The sequence below is a fragment of the Haliotis rufescens genome, unplaced genomic scaffold (assembly GCF_023055435.1).
Source record: "Haliotis rufescens isolate VD_foot unplaced genomic scaffold, xgHalRufe1.0.p SCAF_13, whole genome shotgun sequence".
Classification (NCBI taxonomy): domain Eukaryota; kingdom Metazoa; phylum Mollusca; class Gastropoda; order Lepetellida; family Haliotidae; genus Haliotis; species Haliotis rufescens.
Genome location: NW_025963813.1, coordinates 32,252,892 through 32,267,907, shown reverse-complemented (window position 1 = coordinate 32,267,907; position 15,016 = coordinate 32,252,892). Strand labels below are relative to the sequence as shown.

General features: G+C 38.8%; 1 protein-coding gene across 1 annotated transcript; it reads right to left on the bottom strand.

The window, feature by feature from the left end:
* Positions 1–312: 312 nt before the first annotated feature.
* LOC124152842 lies at positions 313–3,212 on the bottom strand. The gene is made up of 2 exons (XM_046525890.2): positions 3,064–3,212; positions 313–1,759 (listed from the first exon to the last, which is right to left on the bottom strand). Exons 1-2 carry the CDS (start codon positions 3,191–3,193, stop codon positions 603–605), a joined length of 1,287 nt encoding a protein of 428 aa, XP_046381846.2. The 5' UTR covers positions 3,194–3,212; the 3' UTR covers positions 313–602.
* Between the last annotated feature and the right edge of the window lie 11,804 nt (positions 3,213–15,016).

The window sequence follows — 15,016 nt, the reverse complement described above, 5'->3', positions numbered from 1 at the left end:
CATCTGTCCGGAACTCCCAAAGGAGTTAGAACCTTGACCATAACATGCAAACTGATATTATCCCCACCCTGTAATCAACAGATACATTGTATACATTTGTTTGTTATGAAGAGAATTATACCTGTAATATATTTTTTTCTGGATCATAACATGGAAACGGTTAAGATCTTTATGCTACATTTGTATCAAGAGAAATACATGTTCATGCTGTTAGATTTGCCATCCACCCCTTTTAAATGCTGACAGATTCCAAATTATGAAATATTTGCAGTATTACATACATGTACAATGCAAATATATATTTTGTCATGATTGCGTAAATATACAGGTGAGCGATACAGGCCCTATGGGCCTCTTGTTAACAGACCGTCGTCATGTAGCTGGAATATTGCTGAGTGCTGCGTTAAGCAACAGAGGACATGTTTATTGTGTACATATTAAAATACCAAAATTTCAAATACATGTACTGTGAGTGTGATATTAAATTATTGATGACAAAAGAAAGTGTTAATTCTCTTTCATGTAAATGATGTATACCCTTGTAAATACTTTACCACAGCAACAAACTAGTCTCCCTTCTGACAAAAGATGGACATTTTTATCTATGCAAGCAATCCCACGATTGAATTTCTGAAGTTATTTATACTGAAACATATGAAGGCAATCCTTTCACCCATCAGAATTTTACTGTGTGGTAAGTCTCTTTTCAGCATTTTGAAGGTTTTACCCAGACCAATTTCACGTTCAATGTGAATTCGCTTTGATGCAATTCTCCTGTCATGAACAACTTCCTCTGGCTCGAGCTGAGATTTCCCCTTGAGCATGGTAGGTGTGTTCACATACACATCCTTGGTTGCAAATAAGTCCTGGACCATGATGCCTCTGTCGGCCATTATACTGTCTTTCCTTTGGAAAAATGAGGAAGTGTCAGAACACAACTTGCTTCTCTCAATGATTTGGCGGTCACTAGCTGATCCCCCATAGCTTCTGCTAATGTAAGATACCACACCATGCGGCGTACAACCAATCATGGTTTTAAGTGTGTTCTTATTTTTGTAAGTTGAAAAGATGGCACTCTGGGCATTTACATTTGATGGCTTCTGGATAGGAATTTCTGTTGCATCAAGTATGACCCTTGTGGATGGAAATTGCTTGTTAAAATTTTCTGGCATGGTATGACGTATAACTTCCTTTGAGGGCCATGTGTTTACCTCTTGTAGCTGGAAATATAGAAAGTTCATCCAGGTGTTGACAATCTGACCTACAACAGACCGACTGACTTCAAACATAATAGCAAGCTCCATGTCATCTTTTCCTTGTCTCAACTTCATTAAAGTCATGAACAGCTGGTTTTTGGGAGATAAGACACTACATTTGTAGTCTAATTTTTCAACAGCTGGTCCCAGGATATTGAAAAATAGAATGAAATGATCACAACTGTCAAAACTTGTGTAGTACTGAACAGCTCTTGGTTTGAACATGAATTTTTCAATAGAATACCTGTCCGAAGACAATTTACATTGAACAGTGTGGTCTGCAGGCGGTAACCGAGAACTATCCGGATCAGATGGCGTTTCAGGCTTTGACGTTTCTATGGACTCCACAGTTACCTCGTTCCCTATGTCATTCAAATTCATGTCAACCTCGTCCAAGCTTTTTCTAGGTCCACGTGTCCTCCTTCTCTTCGCAGATGGACTGCTCTCCGGTCTAAAACCAAATACAGATGGCACAGCTCCCTTTTTGAGATTTTTTTTCTCACCTGAAAAAGGATTGAATGTTTAGTACAGGATTGAAATTTGATAAGCAACACTTAAGAGTAATACTGGCAGGAGTTTTAATGGGGCAATACAACAACAAAAATATGCACATGCATGTTATTTATTTATCCTAAAGACAAATCTCAAAACTCAATCTTAATTTATGAAAGCAATGATAAATCAATGATACAGCCATGCTTGTTAAAATTTAAAGAATCTAAAAAAGGATTTCCGATAGATCTAACATGATTAGCTAGCCTAACAACCAAAATAAAAATTAATTATTTTTTATATATAATTTTGTTCATGTTCTTTCCTTTTTGCCATTTTATGAGAAAACAAGGGCTGGGATAGGTAACTAAGGTACACGGGTCAGGTGAGTGCTGAGTAGAGCCCCATGGTTAGTCATGTGATATATCGTTTCATGACATAACAATGAAAGGGTAAGACTCCTGCCCCCTTAAAAAAATATAATTAAAACGCAGGGATGTGAGTCAGTGTTCCCCCCAAAAGAGGAAAAGTCTAGGGGGGTCTGGGGTCATGTTATTGTGTTTTATACATTTTATTGCATTTTAAGCAATTTCGTGCAGTTTGGACAACATTCACACCAAGAAATGTCAAATAAAGATGGCAGATGCAGTAGAATTTTTAAGTTAAATCAATACTTTTAAAAAATCGGGCATGGCTTCCGCGCACCCGGCTACCCGCCGGGTCTGGGAGTAAAACTGCCATAAACTTTACCCCCCATCCCACAACCACAAGGACAACTGTCGCAAGCGTGCAATGTCTGACCCGTTCCCCATGTTGAAGCACATTGAAAAACTTACCTTGTACTTACCTTTTGTTGAAAAGAAACAAACAAGGTTGCAATAAACAATACACAAGACATTAATACAATATTAATACAACATATACGCCCTATCCCCGTGGCATAATAAAGGCATATATGATGCTGAAAGCTCTGATCGAAAACAGGACAATCCGCGACGGTTGTCCGGAAACACGATAATTTTTTGGGAGTATTGTTTTTAAATTTTGAATATATTTTTTTACGGGGAAGATGATTTTTCCGCGGATTTTCCGCGGAGATTTCACATCCCTGCAAATGATTGAGCGGAAACGCATACATATCAGCTGCATATAGGCCCCTATAACTTTGTAGGGGGGATACGGGCTAAGTCTTTCCATTTTAAAAAAGCAAATGTCATTCGTTTTTACCTATTTCATACATTATGAAAATCATCTTGGCTAGCAGCAAAAACTATTTCTTAAAATTACACAGAAACGACAGAATAATCATACACACCTAGCAATGTTGAGTGCTCTACATAGTCCTCCGTCCGAAAATGCTTCCGACAAACGATGTCATACTTTCCCGGCTCCCACACTTTCTTTGACACTTCGTCGATGCGTTTAATCGCGATCCTCCATTTCATCCTGTCATCTGGGTCTCGGGGGAAAATGTGTCCTCAAGTTCTTGAATTGCAGCCAGGTACACAACAATACCGAGGCATGTTTAATTGGAACAATGGGGTCACCGCCTTCAGACTCGGTACCTTCAGACTCGGCTGAGTGACCATAAACCGGAAGTGCCGACTGTAGGACCGTCGGAGCACGCGCGCCCCCTATGGGGAAGATAATTGAGCAACACGCCCCATTCACAATACATTAGTCAAAAATTGCAGTACAGGAGACGATACACTTAAGTTTGTCATATTGGAGCTGTATAGGGAGAACAAACATGTGATAGGAGAGGCTAAATAATAGACATTAACAACTCGCCAGCTCACAAAGATAAGTGGATGAGATGACAGTGAGGAGGGTATTGCAGTTCTTGTTGCACTGGATGACACCGAGCCCCTGCAACCAGCATGCGTGACACATATTGAGGACTTTGTGCACAGAAGCAGTAGGTATCTAGGATTGGTTACCATGTCCTGACTGCCCAATAAGTTGATAGGGGACGTGAACCTGTGGCAGTAGCCAATCCAATCTTCTAAGGGTTTTCATCAAAATGTTATTTCATGTTACACGTCCAAAGTTAGCACTAAGGGGAAAGGCTTTTTTTTCAAGTTGACGATTTTATTTTCTTGATTTTTTTGCTTTGGAATTTCCTTAAATCTTTAATCTGTGAGGATGGCTTCAAGCCAGGAAACAAAGGAATGTTAGATCAAAGGATAGACTGAGCTAGATTTCACGTCTTGTGGCAGTGACGCCATGGATATACCGGGTTAAAATGCATGTTGGTTGTAAGAGGCGACTTAAATAACGTGCAGTAGGTGCAAGCTCGCTGACCTGGTTGGTGGCATTTCATCGTACCACGACTGCTCATAATATCAATCACTGGATTGTCTGGTCCATGCTGGGTTATTTACAGACATCGTCATATAGCGGGCAAATGCTGAGCAGGGCGTTAAACAAGAAATAGTCAGAAAGACTTGACTTATGTCTTGCGATGGTCCATGTTCTGCTGAATGTACTTGCCCATTTTGTTGACGTCTGAAAATACCTACAAAGCACACACCACCAATTTAATGGAACATGAATCTACAAATACGAAATATTTGAAAAATTATGTTCTAAAATAATGGAATTTCTTTTTTATTAAAGCCCTCACTGTTAATCGGTCACGGTTCGCTACATGGTGATTCAAGGGTAGAAAATAATAGTATTTCTGATCTGACGTTACATGGAACAAATCTCCATGGGTTTTACTCCTGCTATGTGATAGCATCAAAACACACAGCTAACTCCTTCAAACGATATCTGCTGGTCAGTGTCATTTATGGAGAATGGCACCCGATTTAACTGATTGAACTTGGGAATAACAATTTAACCAACGAGCCGCCTCGTTTCCACATAGCCTGCAGACTACGGTAGTCATCGGAATTGTTCCAAGGGCAAAAGAGGCGGTGGGGCGGTTCCATTCCCCAATTCAACCAATCCATTTTTAACGGTCCCTGTGGTAGCCCAGTGGTTAAAGCGTTCGCTCGTCACGCCGAAGGCCCGGATACGTTTGGACACATGGTTACAATGTGTGAAGCTCATTTCTGGTGTCCAACGGCTTGATATTGCAGGAATGTTGCTAAAACGGTGTAAAACCATAGTAACTCACTCCATAGCTTGTACACAGGAGTATTTAAACACGAGATAGTCCACGTAATATCAACACAAAAACGGACACATTCTTCTGGAACCATTATTCATAACCCTCACCAATGCCAGGCACTGGCAGCCCTTCGGTCTAACACCTGCCTCAAAGAAGGGTCGGTTCGAATCCAAGATGCTCCCTGCCTACGAATTGCAGCCGTGCTCGTGGTTTTCACCAACATGATAATCGTCTGACAAGCCATGATATAACTGACATGTTGTGCAAGCGGCATAAAACACTGCTCACTCTTTCGAAACATACCAGTTCCGTCACTTCCTTATACTCCTTGAGTTACACATTGTGAAGAAGGGTAAAAATTGGCATTTGGAAAATGGCTTAATTTATATTGAAGTATTTTTTCGTGAAAAGATTATCAGTCAAGTTTTATCACGTTGTAACTGTTGATACCTTCTCATTGATTTGTTATCGTGTTGCCAAGAAAGCGGTAAACATACTCAATAGCAAGTATTTTTTTGGACGATTTCAGTCTGGCGAGAAAGGGGTGTTGAATACAGATATTCAAATTTGAAAGGATTTTTGACGACTTCGAAATTGTGAAATAATACTAATAATCTTAAACACATGATAGAAAGATCGGCGGGGTGTGATAGTACGTAGATGGCTGCACACTCACTCATACAAACTTTATACTTATTGACAAAAGTCCCCCCATATAAATGAGACAGTCCATAAAACCATATAAAAAGGGCGGACCTCCCTCTGAAAGTGTTGAAAAGGGAAAGACAGGAGGACAAGTGGAATGATGTAGGTCTTCATGTACCACTTTGGGGCGCTGAAAAACCAGTAATCTCAATAATGGCCCATTGTTGGATTCGAACCTGGATCAATTGATCATGGTAAGCCTGAGAGACACAATTCTAGAAAGCTTATTTCTGCGTCTTTAACGATTGGGACACCCGTACCCCCAAATTCGTGGAAAAAATGTCATTTATGGAACACTGCAGTAACCCATGTAGGACAATGTAAGCTTCACACCACAAATTCAGGGCGGCTTGCATGCAACGTTTGTGATGTTGGTTTAAATATCAGCACTGCACATTGAACCCGTGAAGACGGTCTCTGTGATGTCATAATACCTAGACAGAGAGATGTGTTCATATTATCAACCACTGGTTTACTTGTCCCAGGTTCGATTATGTACTGGCCGCTGTGATGTATGTAGCTGGAATATTGCTGATTGTGGATTTATACAAAAATCACTCTGTCAATATAGCATTTTCAGAATTCAACATGATATACAAATTGCTTGCCTAAAGCAACATAATACCCTTTCATTCATGGACAATATGTTAAAACCAGATTCATATACAGACAGGTCATAAATATCTACGATATTATAACATATGTTTTTGGCAGTGTTATTCATCAATACTGCATTCGATTTAAATCGTTTACGTATACGAGGGAGACATATCGTCACCGAGACATTCCTTGATAATTCAAACCTGTTCTGTACGTGTTGCCCAGTAGGTTTGACTGCATCAATGGGGTTTTACGTCGCTTTTAGAACGCTTCAAACATGAGTCTCCCGTCTTTGTCATTTCAACTGTGTTTACGTTTGTGTGTTTGTTTGTTTGTTTGTTTGTTTGTTGTTTAACGCCGCACTCAGCAATATTCCAGCTATATGACGGTGGTATGTGTATAATCGAGTCTAGGCCAGACAATCCAGTGATTAATATCATGAGCATCGATCAAAGCAACTGGGATCGATGACATGTATCAACCAAGTCAGCGAGCGTGCCCACCCGATCCCGTTAGTCGCCTTTTACGGCAAGTATGGGTTTCTGAAGACCTATTCTCGCCGGATCTTTAAGGTTCTGTGTTTACTTATATACCCGTAGATACATACACTTATACCCGTAGATACATACGTGACTGGCGTTAAAATGTAGTAATCGGACGTCGCACAAATGAAGATGTCGTTAAAATGATCGCAAAGTAATTGTAACCGAAGTACTTGCCAAATGTTAGGCAGTATTGCATCGTCACCTTGACTTTGTTGTTCACACTATCGACCACCCATTTACTTGTTTGAGGATTTTGGGTTCCTGGCAATCCAAATTACCCGATTTCATAACATTAATGTCCTTTATTTATACAGTTTCACCACTGTCCTCCACAAAATCCGTCGACAAGCATGTAAGTATACATGTATATAACTAGAGCTGTTTATCCGGCAAAATGCTGAAATTGTACGTTTCAATAGGGTTCCACTATATCTTGGCCGGATCGGTTTACTGATGATTATCTTTTGTGAAAGCACTTTATATACCCCTCACTAGATAGTTTATCAAACATTTCTGTAATGAATATCAGGCTCTAATTTTGTAATGGTCTTGAAGAATACGCGAATTTCCCGTTCGTCATGGATGAATATAGGTGGGGATTCCTTGAAAGACTAGATCCCAAGTATCCCACGCTTGTTATAAAGGCCAATTAAAGAGAGCAGTCTGCTCTGTGACTGGGCTGACCTCGTGTCTTCGCATCCTGATGGTGTGGATCGTTGCTCATGATTTCAGTCACTGGTTTGACTGATCCAGACTCGTTTATGTGGAGGCTGCCGTAAGGTAGCTGGAACATTGCTGACTGTTGTGTTGGAGAAACATCCACTCTGTCGGCTTCACACGTAGTGGATGTATGCTCAATGATTTTATATTGACAGGTATTGTGTCTGTTTTTAACGCTACCTCCTAACTGAATCTTCTCCTACCTTCAGGTAACATCTTCACACGGACCTGGACTTAGTGGCGAGCATGGGAGTGTACACCAAATGTTGACTTCCAATTGGTTTGTTTAGATGTAACAAGAAATGAAAAATATTCTTAAATACATATGTTGGTATGAAATGAATGCAACTGTAATAGATGTATGCTCAATGATTTTATATTGACAGGTATTGTGTCTGTTTTGAACGCTACCTCCTAACTGAATCTTCTCCTACCTTCAGGTAACATCTTAACACGGACCTGGACTTAGTGGCGAGCATGGGAGTGTACACCAAATGTTGACTTCCAATTGGTTTGTTAGTTGTTAAGCGAAATGAATATAGTACTTTTAGATAACACTATTGACGTGGTATGAAATGAATGCCTTAGGGTAAACTATACATAATAGTTAATTCATTGCTCATAAGTGAGTGAGTTGTGGTTATACCGCTTCTAAGATAATAAAACTATCGATAATTCTTCCCTATTGGCATATTTGTATTGTATATCTTGACCATAATGTGGCAGAATTTACCGTTGAGAGTTTACAAAGTTCACTGTCGAAGATCCTGCAACGTTAGGTGAAGTGCCTCTAAACCCATGTGCATTGCCTCATTTAGAAAAACATAAGTTTCTGTATACATGTTGTTGGTTTTGTTTACACAAAACGACACAGCTGGCGTAACACCGACCGTAAGTTGAACTCTACTGCATGTTCTCTCAAATGATTCAATCATTGTTGCTTGAATGTATCATTACATATGTTGATGGATGGAAGGGTTGATGGATAGATTGATGGACTGATGGATTGATGGACGGGTGGATGGACGGGTGGATTGATGGATGATAGAGCTGTACACTCTCTGTGAGCCTGAGAATTCTCTGATCCCCTGACGGGGAAACACAATCACACTTGACACAGGTAGTGTGGAGTCTTATGGCAGATTCACATGATGTCAGACAGAAAATATAGACGATAAAAAATTTGAGAAGAATAATTTGTTTCAGTAATTACTAGGAATACAGTAAATGCCTCATTTCAGGGCACTGCCAGCGCTGTGACGTCATCGACCTTCGGGGTATTTCTCTCCGTTGTGGGCGTGGCCACCGTTAGACAAGTGCTCTAGACCGTCCTTCTGACCAACGTCAACTGTCCAAGGATAATTCTTATCACATAAACTGGAACGCCCGACAAGTAAAAAATCATATATGTGACATTTCACCACTTGAATTTATATATTAACTCTCAGAACAATAACGTGTTCTTAAAATATTCCTTTTCTTTAAGGATATAGTTTTGGCAATAAAGGTATTTCCTTAGTGACATAAACCCTGGCAAATTGACGTCAAACTGTCTCCATTTTCTGCCTATTTCCATAACTTCCTATTCTAAATTGTACATGATTAAGAATTCCAACGAAGCCATTGCTACTTGTCTCCCCACTAAGACAAACTACCACGTGTTTTGTACAGTGAGTTTATAAGTAGCCGTTCTGTGGCAATGACTTGGGTTCGCGTGATCACATGTTGTAATGTTTATTTGTTTGTTTCTTAACGCCGCACTCAGTAATATTCCAGCTTTATGCTGTATGGCGGTCAGTAAATAATCCACGATCCAGACAATCCAGTGATTGACATTTACTGCAGACTGTCAATCACTACATGTTGTAATGTAATCATTGATAGATTGCAGTTTATGATTTAACCGATTTATCTGATATGATTTTGCAATAAAACACTGTTTCTGATCTGTGATACATGATGCATGTTGTTGTTTGGTATTTACTTGAGAGTGAGTGAGTGAGTGAGTGAGTGGGTGGATGGTCTGGGGGAGTCAGTGAGTGAGTTTGGATTAACGCCGCTTTGTATCACTATGCTGGCCGAATATAGAAGGGTGCACAAGTGGCTCAGACATTTCAGGCGCCAAAATGGCGAATCCCTGGCTAGCCATGAATATGTTTCTTGTTTTTAAAGCGCCATACACGTGTTCATGTGTTTCACCAAAATGGTAGGACCTCCATCACTTCCGGTTGCATCCCACATCAAGCTTACACGCCGTGATATAACTGAAATGCTGTGCGACATGAAAGCAAACTCACTCACTAATACAGGACGAGGGCTCGAGAGGGTGCAGGTTGTAGACGATTGTGAAATACACAACCACGAGTGTGGTGCGTACAAATGATGGATATTAATTAGAGCGGATCCTGAAGAGGTCATGCTCAAATGACACAACTCTGCACGGCAACGACAATACATTTCAGTCGACACTCACTGCCTACAGAGAGTGTGCGCGGCGCGATTAAGCATGAGACACACGTGAATGCTTTCACATACCCGGTCTGTGGTTTTGTGTAGTCCTGGGATATTATCGAAAAGAATAAATTATACCCGATAATTCTTGAAAAAATAATTATGCTTCAGTCTGTTGAAGAAAAAAGAAATTGCCTACCACAAAAATGACATTGATTCAATATGGTTTTTTCTCTTTAAAATAAATTCATGCTCATAGTTTTATATTTAAAAAAATATCTGGTTTTGTAACTGTAGCTGAAAAAAATATCTAATCTCGATAATATGAAATAGTCCGTCACTTACGCATTCACTTACGTCCATATTGGACACTATTATACTTATACCACGCGTCAAGCCGTGAAGATCCGGGGTAGACTAGGTCTTCAGAAACCCATGCTTGCCGTAAAAGGCGACTAACGGGATCGGGTGGTCAATTGCGTTGATCGATGCACATGATGCCAATCACTGGATTGTCTGGTCCAGACTCGATTATACACATACCACCGTCATATAGCTGTAATATTGCTGAGTGCGGCGTTATACAGCAAACAAACAAACAAACAAACAAACAACCCGCCAGCATAATTTGGAAGGAAAGCACAAAGCCATGCAGCCTCAGACGTTTACCACTTTAGTGGACACCATAGGAATAGTGCTGGCAATGTCTATATCATGACGATCAACTAAAAGGAACGAACAACACCCTGGATAGATAAGACTGTAAAGGTTATCATGCACTCTATGCATAAATTCGCTGCTAAATATGACTTGAATGAAACATACTATTGGGAGTGTAAACGCAGGCTCATTAGTAACAGTAAACTGTTTGTGGAGTCTACCCGTGGGGATGCCGGGTAAGAATTTGTCCCCAGCAACACGTACTGGTCATACGAGTCGACTTAACGTACGGGGTGGTCAGGCTCGGTGACTTGGTGGATTGCGTGTCATCTTACCCTGACGGCGGGGGACTTTGTTCATGATATCAATCACTGGAGTGTCTGGTCCAGACTCGATTACTTACAGGCTGCTGTCCTATTGCTGGAATGTCTGTTTTTTTTAAGGGCCTATCAGCACTTTAGTTACCTTATTTTGCATTGCAATCCTACATCATCCTCTAGACTCTAAGGTCCTTTCAGTATTCGACAGAACAGTCTTCGTAACTGTGGATGCGGGTGATTTAGTGCTGTAAGGCGCTGTAATTAGCCTAGCAGAGTTGCATCCTTTCCCAATGCCAGGATCTGCTGATAACGGGGTTAGCCTTCCGAATTCGTCCCTATTATGAAGCGTTGTATTTTCAAAGTTATACTTCAGTGTCAAAGATTCTGTTCAATTAATCTATACTAGTTCTGGAGTAAATCGTATTTACCCGTATGAATTGTCGTATTTCATTTATTGCCGATAAACAGAATATGCACCCTTTCTGAACGTAATGTGTGATAAGCCACGTACCAAACCTATGCTCTCGATATATGCTGCTCTTACTTAAAAAAACTATTGGGTAAACAAGAAACGTATATTAAAGTGCCATGCTGTCCCGATGTTCTATCATTCTAATTGAAATAATGACATAAATAGTTACCACTCATCTTTCAATAATTTTCAATGTTGGGATAATCACAAACATATATACAACAGTTATACTTACTTATCTGTATACTTAAAAGCATCAGGTTTGTCTGTCATACAGACCCCGAAACATATATGTCCAATACAGCCTAATATTTGGCAAAAAGAAGAAAATCTTTTGGCACCTTATTATTATATTTTAAAACTATTGTTTAACAGCTGTTCTTTTTCTGTAAAATATGTTCACTTCAGAGATGTTATTCTAGTATCAGGTCTGTGGTAGGTTAACTGCATCAGCGTTGACATTAAAACTTTAACGATATTTACATATATAAATACATACAGAGAAAATGCTTAGCATTTATCTTTTAAGGAAGAGTGTAGGGCTTGCTAAATGCATATATATGTGGACATATATGTATGGACATTTGGATGAATAAAGATATGCCTCCTTATAGATAGTGATCGTAGATGATTGTAGAATGTGCATGAAGAAAATGGAATAATTATGTGAGTAATCGGGTAAATACCACGTTTAGCAATATTCAGCCATATTGCGATATTGGTTTCCAACATACAAGACGGACCATGAAATTATGACTTGAATTTGAACCTGGCTTCCTGGTGTGATGTAACACCCCATAATCTCGTATAGAAAAAGAGCTAAAAGCACGAATAAAGATCACGAGATGAAACTGATGTATGCATCCGGACATATATTTGCGTAGTATTACTACGTTAATTCATCAGTATATATGTATTTTACGAAAAAGGATATGGTAGGATCGACGCTGACATGCGCATATAACCTATTCACCGGCGCTGTAATATTTAATTCATTTGTCTTTTTACACATATCGATAGGAACATGGAGAGTCTGTCTGAATATATATAGACATGCATGGGATCTTTTGGATAGTTGTACTTCACGGTTAGACAAACGCTTACTCTCTGAAAATATATCATTTTGGTTAAAACGAGAAACTATATTTAAATTTATAAGGAGCCCTAGTAGGATGGAAATTTCAGCCTGAACCTGTTGAACATCTAGGCTTTTTTCATATGGGGCTATAGCATTGCAGTGAGGCCTGGGCGGAAGGGAAAATAATATGGTTCAGGGACTGTGAGACAAACTACTTCACGGTCTGTATCGCCACCGTGATCTTCAGAGCTACGAAATTAGAGCCATCTGAGACAGCGACTCGACACCTATTTGCACCCATCAGATACCAGTGACTACTTCTCTCTCCAAACGAAAAAAAACAACGAAAACTGTCGGAAGTTTATATTTGTAATCCTTCTAATTTTCTATTTTGATACATGTTTTTACTTTAAAGTAATTATATGTATATCATGTTCAAAAATGTATTATTGGTATCTGTGATGCTGGTACCGTTTTGTCGCCATTGTGTAGCTTTTGTGGAGATATTATGAATATCAAATACATGTCTTGAAATATCGACTTGTAAAAGAGCTCATCATTGAACCATATGCAGTCTAACCCATTTAATTGACGAGTATGGACATATTATCCATCTACTTATACACACTTATTATGGACAAATACAGAATTTCATTGTACCTTATTATTAAAAAAAATTACCCGTGAAAATCCGGGTTAGAATAGGCCTTCAACAACCCATGCTTATCGGGTGATCAGGCTCGCTGACTTGGTTCATGCATGTCATCGTATCCCAATTGCATAGATCGGTGCTCTTGATGATAATAACTGGATTGTCTGGTCCAGACTGGATTATTTACAAACCACCGTCATATAGCTGGTATATTGCTGAGTGCGGCGTTTAATAACAAACAATCAAACAAAAACTATTATTAAACACCTTCCAACAATGAGAAATTAAAATTTTATTTTTTATATATTTGGTTATATTTATAACATAATTTGATTAATATTTTGATCATTGAATTGCTTTCTTGTCTGTCATTCAATGCACATGTTCAAACCCCTAAACTTTGAATATTTGATATTTCACAAATGGTTACGTTAGTGAGTTGCCTAGATCTCTCGTTACCTACTCACACGAACAGATTAAAATAATTTATTTGTACTATCATATTTCAGTTCATTTAATTCATAATACGAAGTTCATAATTCATTTATCACAGTATAGATAATAAATTATTTATATCACTATCTGATGTTAAAGCTTTATTGCAGAAATTATAATGAATTCAAAATGTAGAAAGATACACAATTTGCCATTATTTGACTTTTAAACTATACAAAGTATAATATAATGATTAGAATGCCTGTAACGGACAATGTTTAAGAAAGAAATATTACTCAATAAGTCCCATTTTTCAGATATGCCCTTCAGTAGTATTACTGTATATCTCCAGATAGATGTTTACATTGTAGTTCTCATTATTTGTGGATCATTAAAAAAGCAACATAGAATTATATATTCTACCATGACGAAAGAATACAGAGTATACAATAACTCGCAATTGTTCAAAAGAGATTTCAAATCACATATCTGATATAAACAGAGGTGGTAATGCTTTAATCTCTACAGTGCGCCCTTGTTCGTGAGCCCTTGTTCTATTCAGCAAACAGCCCAAACCCGAAACTCCACAACCGATTACACTGACCCAGGCTGCCCCAGTTCTCCATGCGATGATGACGCCCTTGTACGTCTCCCAGACCATAGAGAATAAATTTAAAAGGAATCCAGCTCAAGTCTAGAACGATTTGGCAAGCCTAGATTGCCTCAATTCTATCCACGAAAGTAAGCATTAATAAAAAAATATTGTTCTTGGGTCCTTCGGAGTATATTTTGTAGATACATATTTTTAACTACGAAACTTTTACTGACACCGGTACTGTCCCTTTTGAAGCTATTTATAGCTTGAATAAGAATTTCGAATTGTCGTCCATTGTTCGATGTCAATACATCGATGACAAGTGAGGCTATCATATAGTAATCGTTGATGCCGCGCTACACTATAATAAAAATTATAATCAAATTGACTTGTATGTACATTACTACAGTGAACATGTACATGATCATCATGCCCTTCGTAATATTAAATACCAATATATTATTGTGTGATGAATTTAACTGGATCAGTTGTGACATGTGATATTAATATTCCATCAATTTCTTTCCTGGTTGGTCTATCCATGACTACAAAATAAAAATAATATAATTAAAAAGGTGCACACAACAATTCTTTATTTCAGGCTAGAGCTATGGAAATCTAGACTTTCCCAATCATTGTAGACTTGAGTTGGTCTCATTTTTTACATCATTCTCTTGGCTCTACGTCACAGCTCATACCACACAATAACAACACCAGTTACTCCCCCGCCGGAGCTCCTGGATTTTGGTTATATCATCTAACATGGCCAACTCTGCTCTTAAGTAAACACGAAGCTAATCAGTGAGGGGTCCTTTATCATCCCTATTTGACTGCTTATAAAAATCTGATATCTCTCCTACACAGCTGGTTAATAATATATTTTCTACTGATGAATATTCGAAACAGAGTAAGTGAGT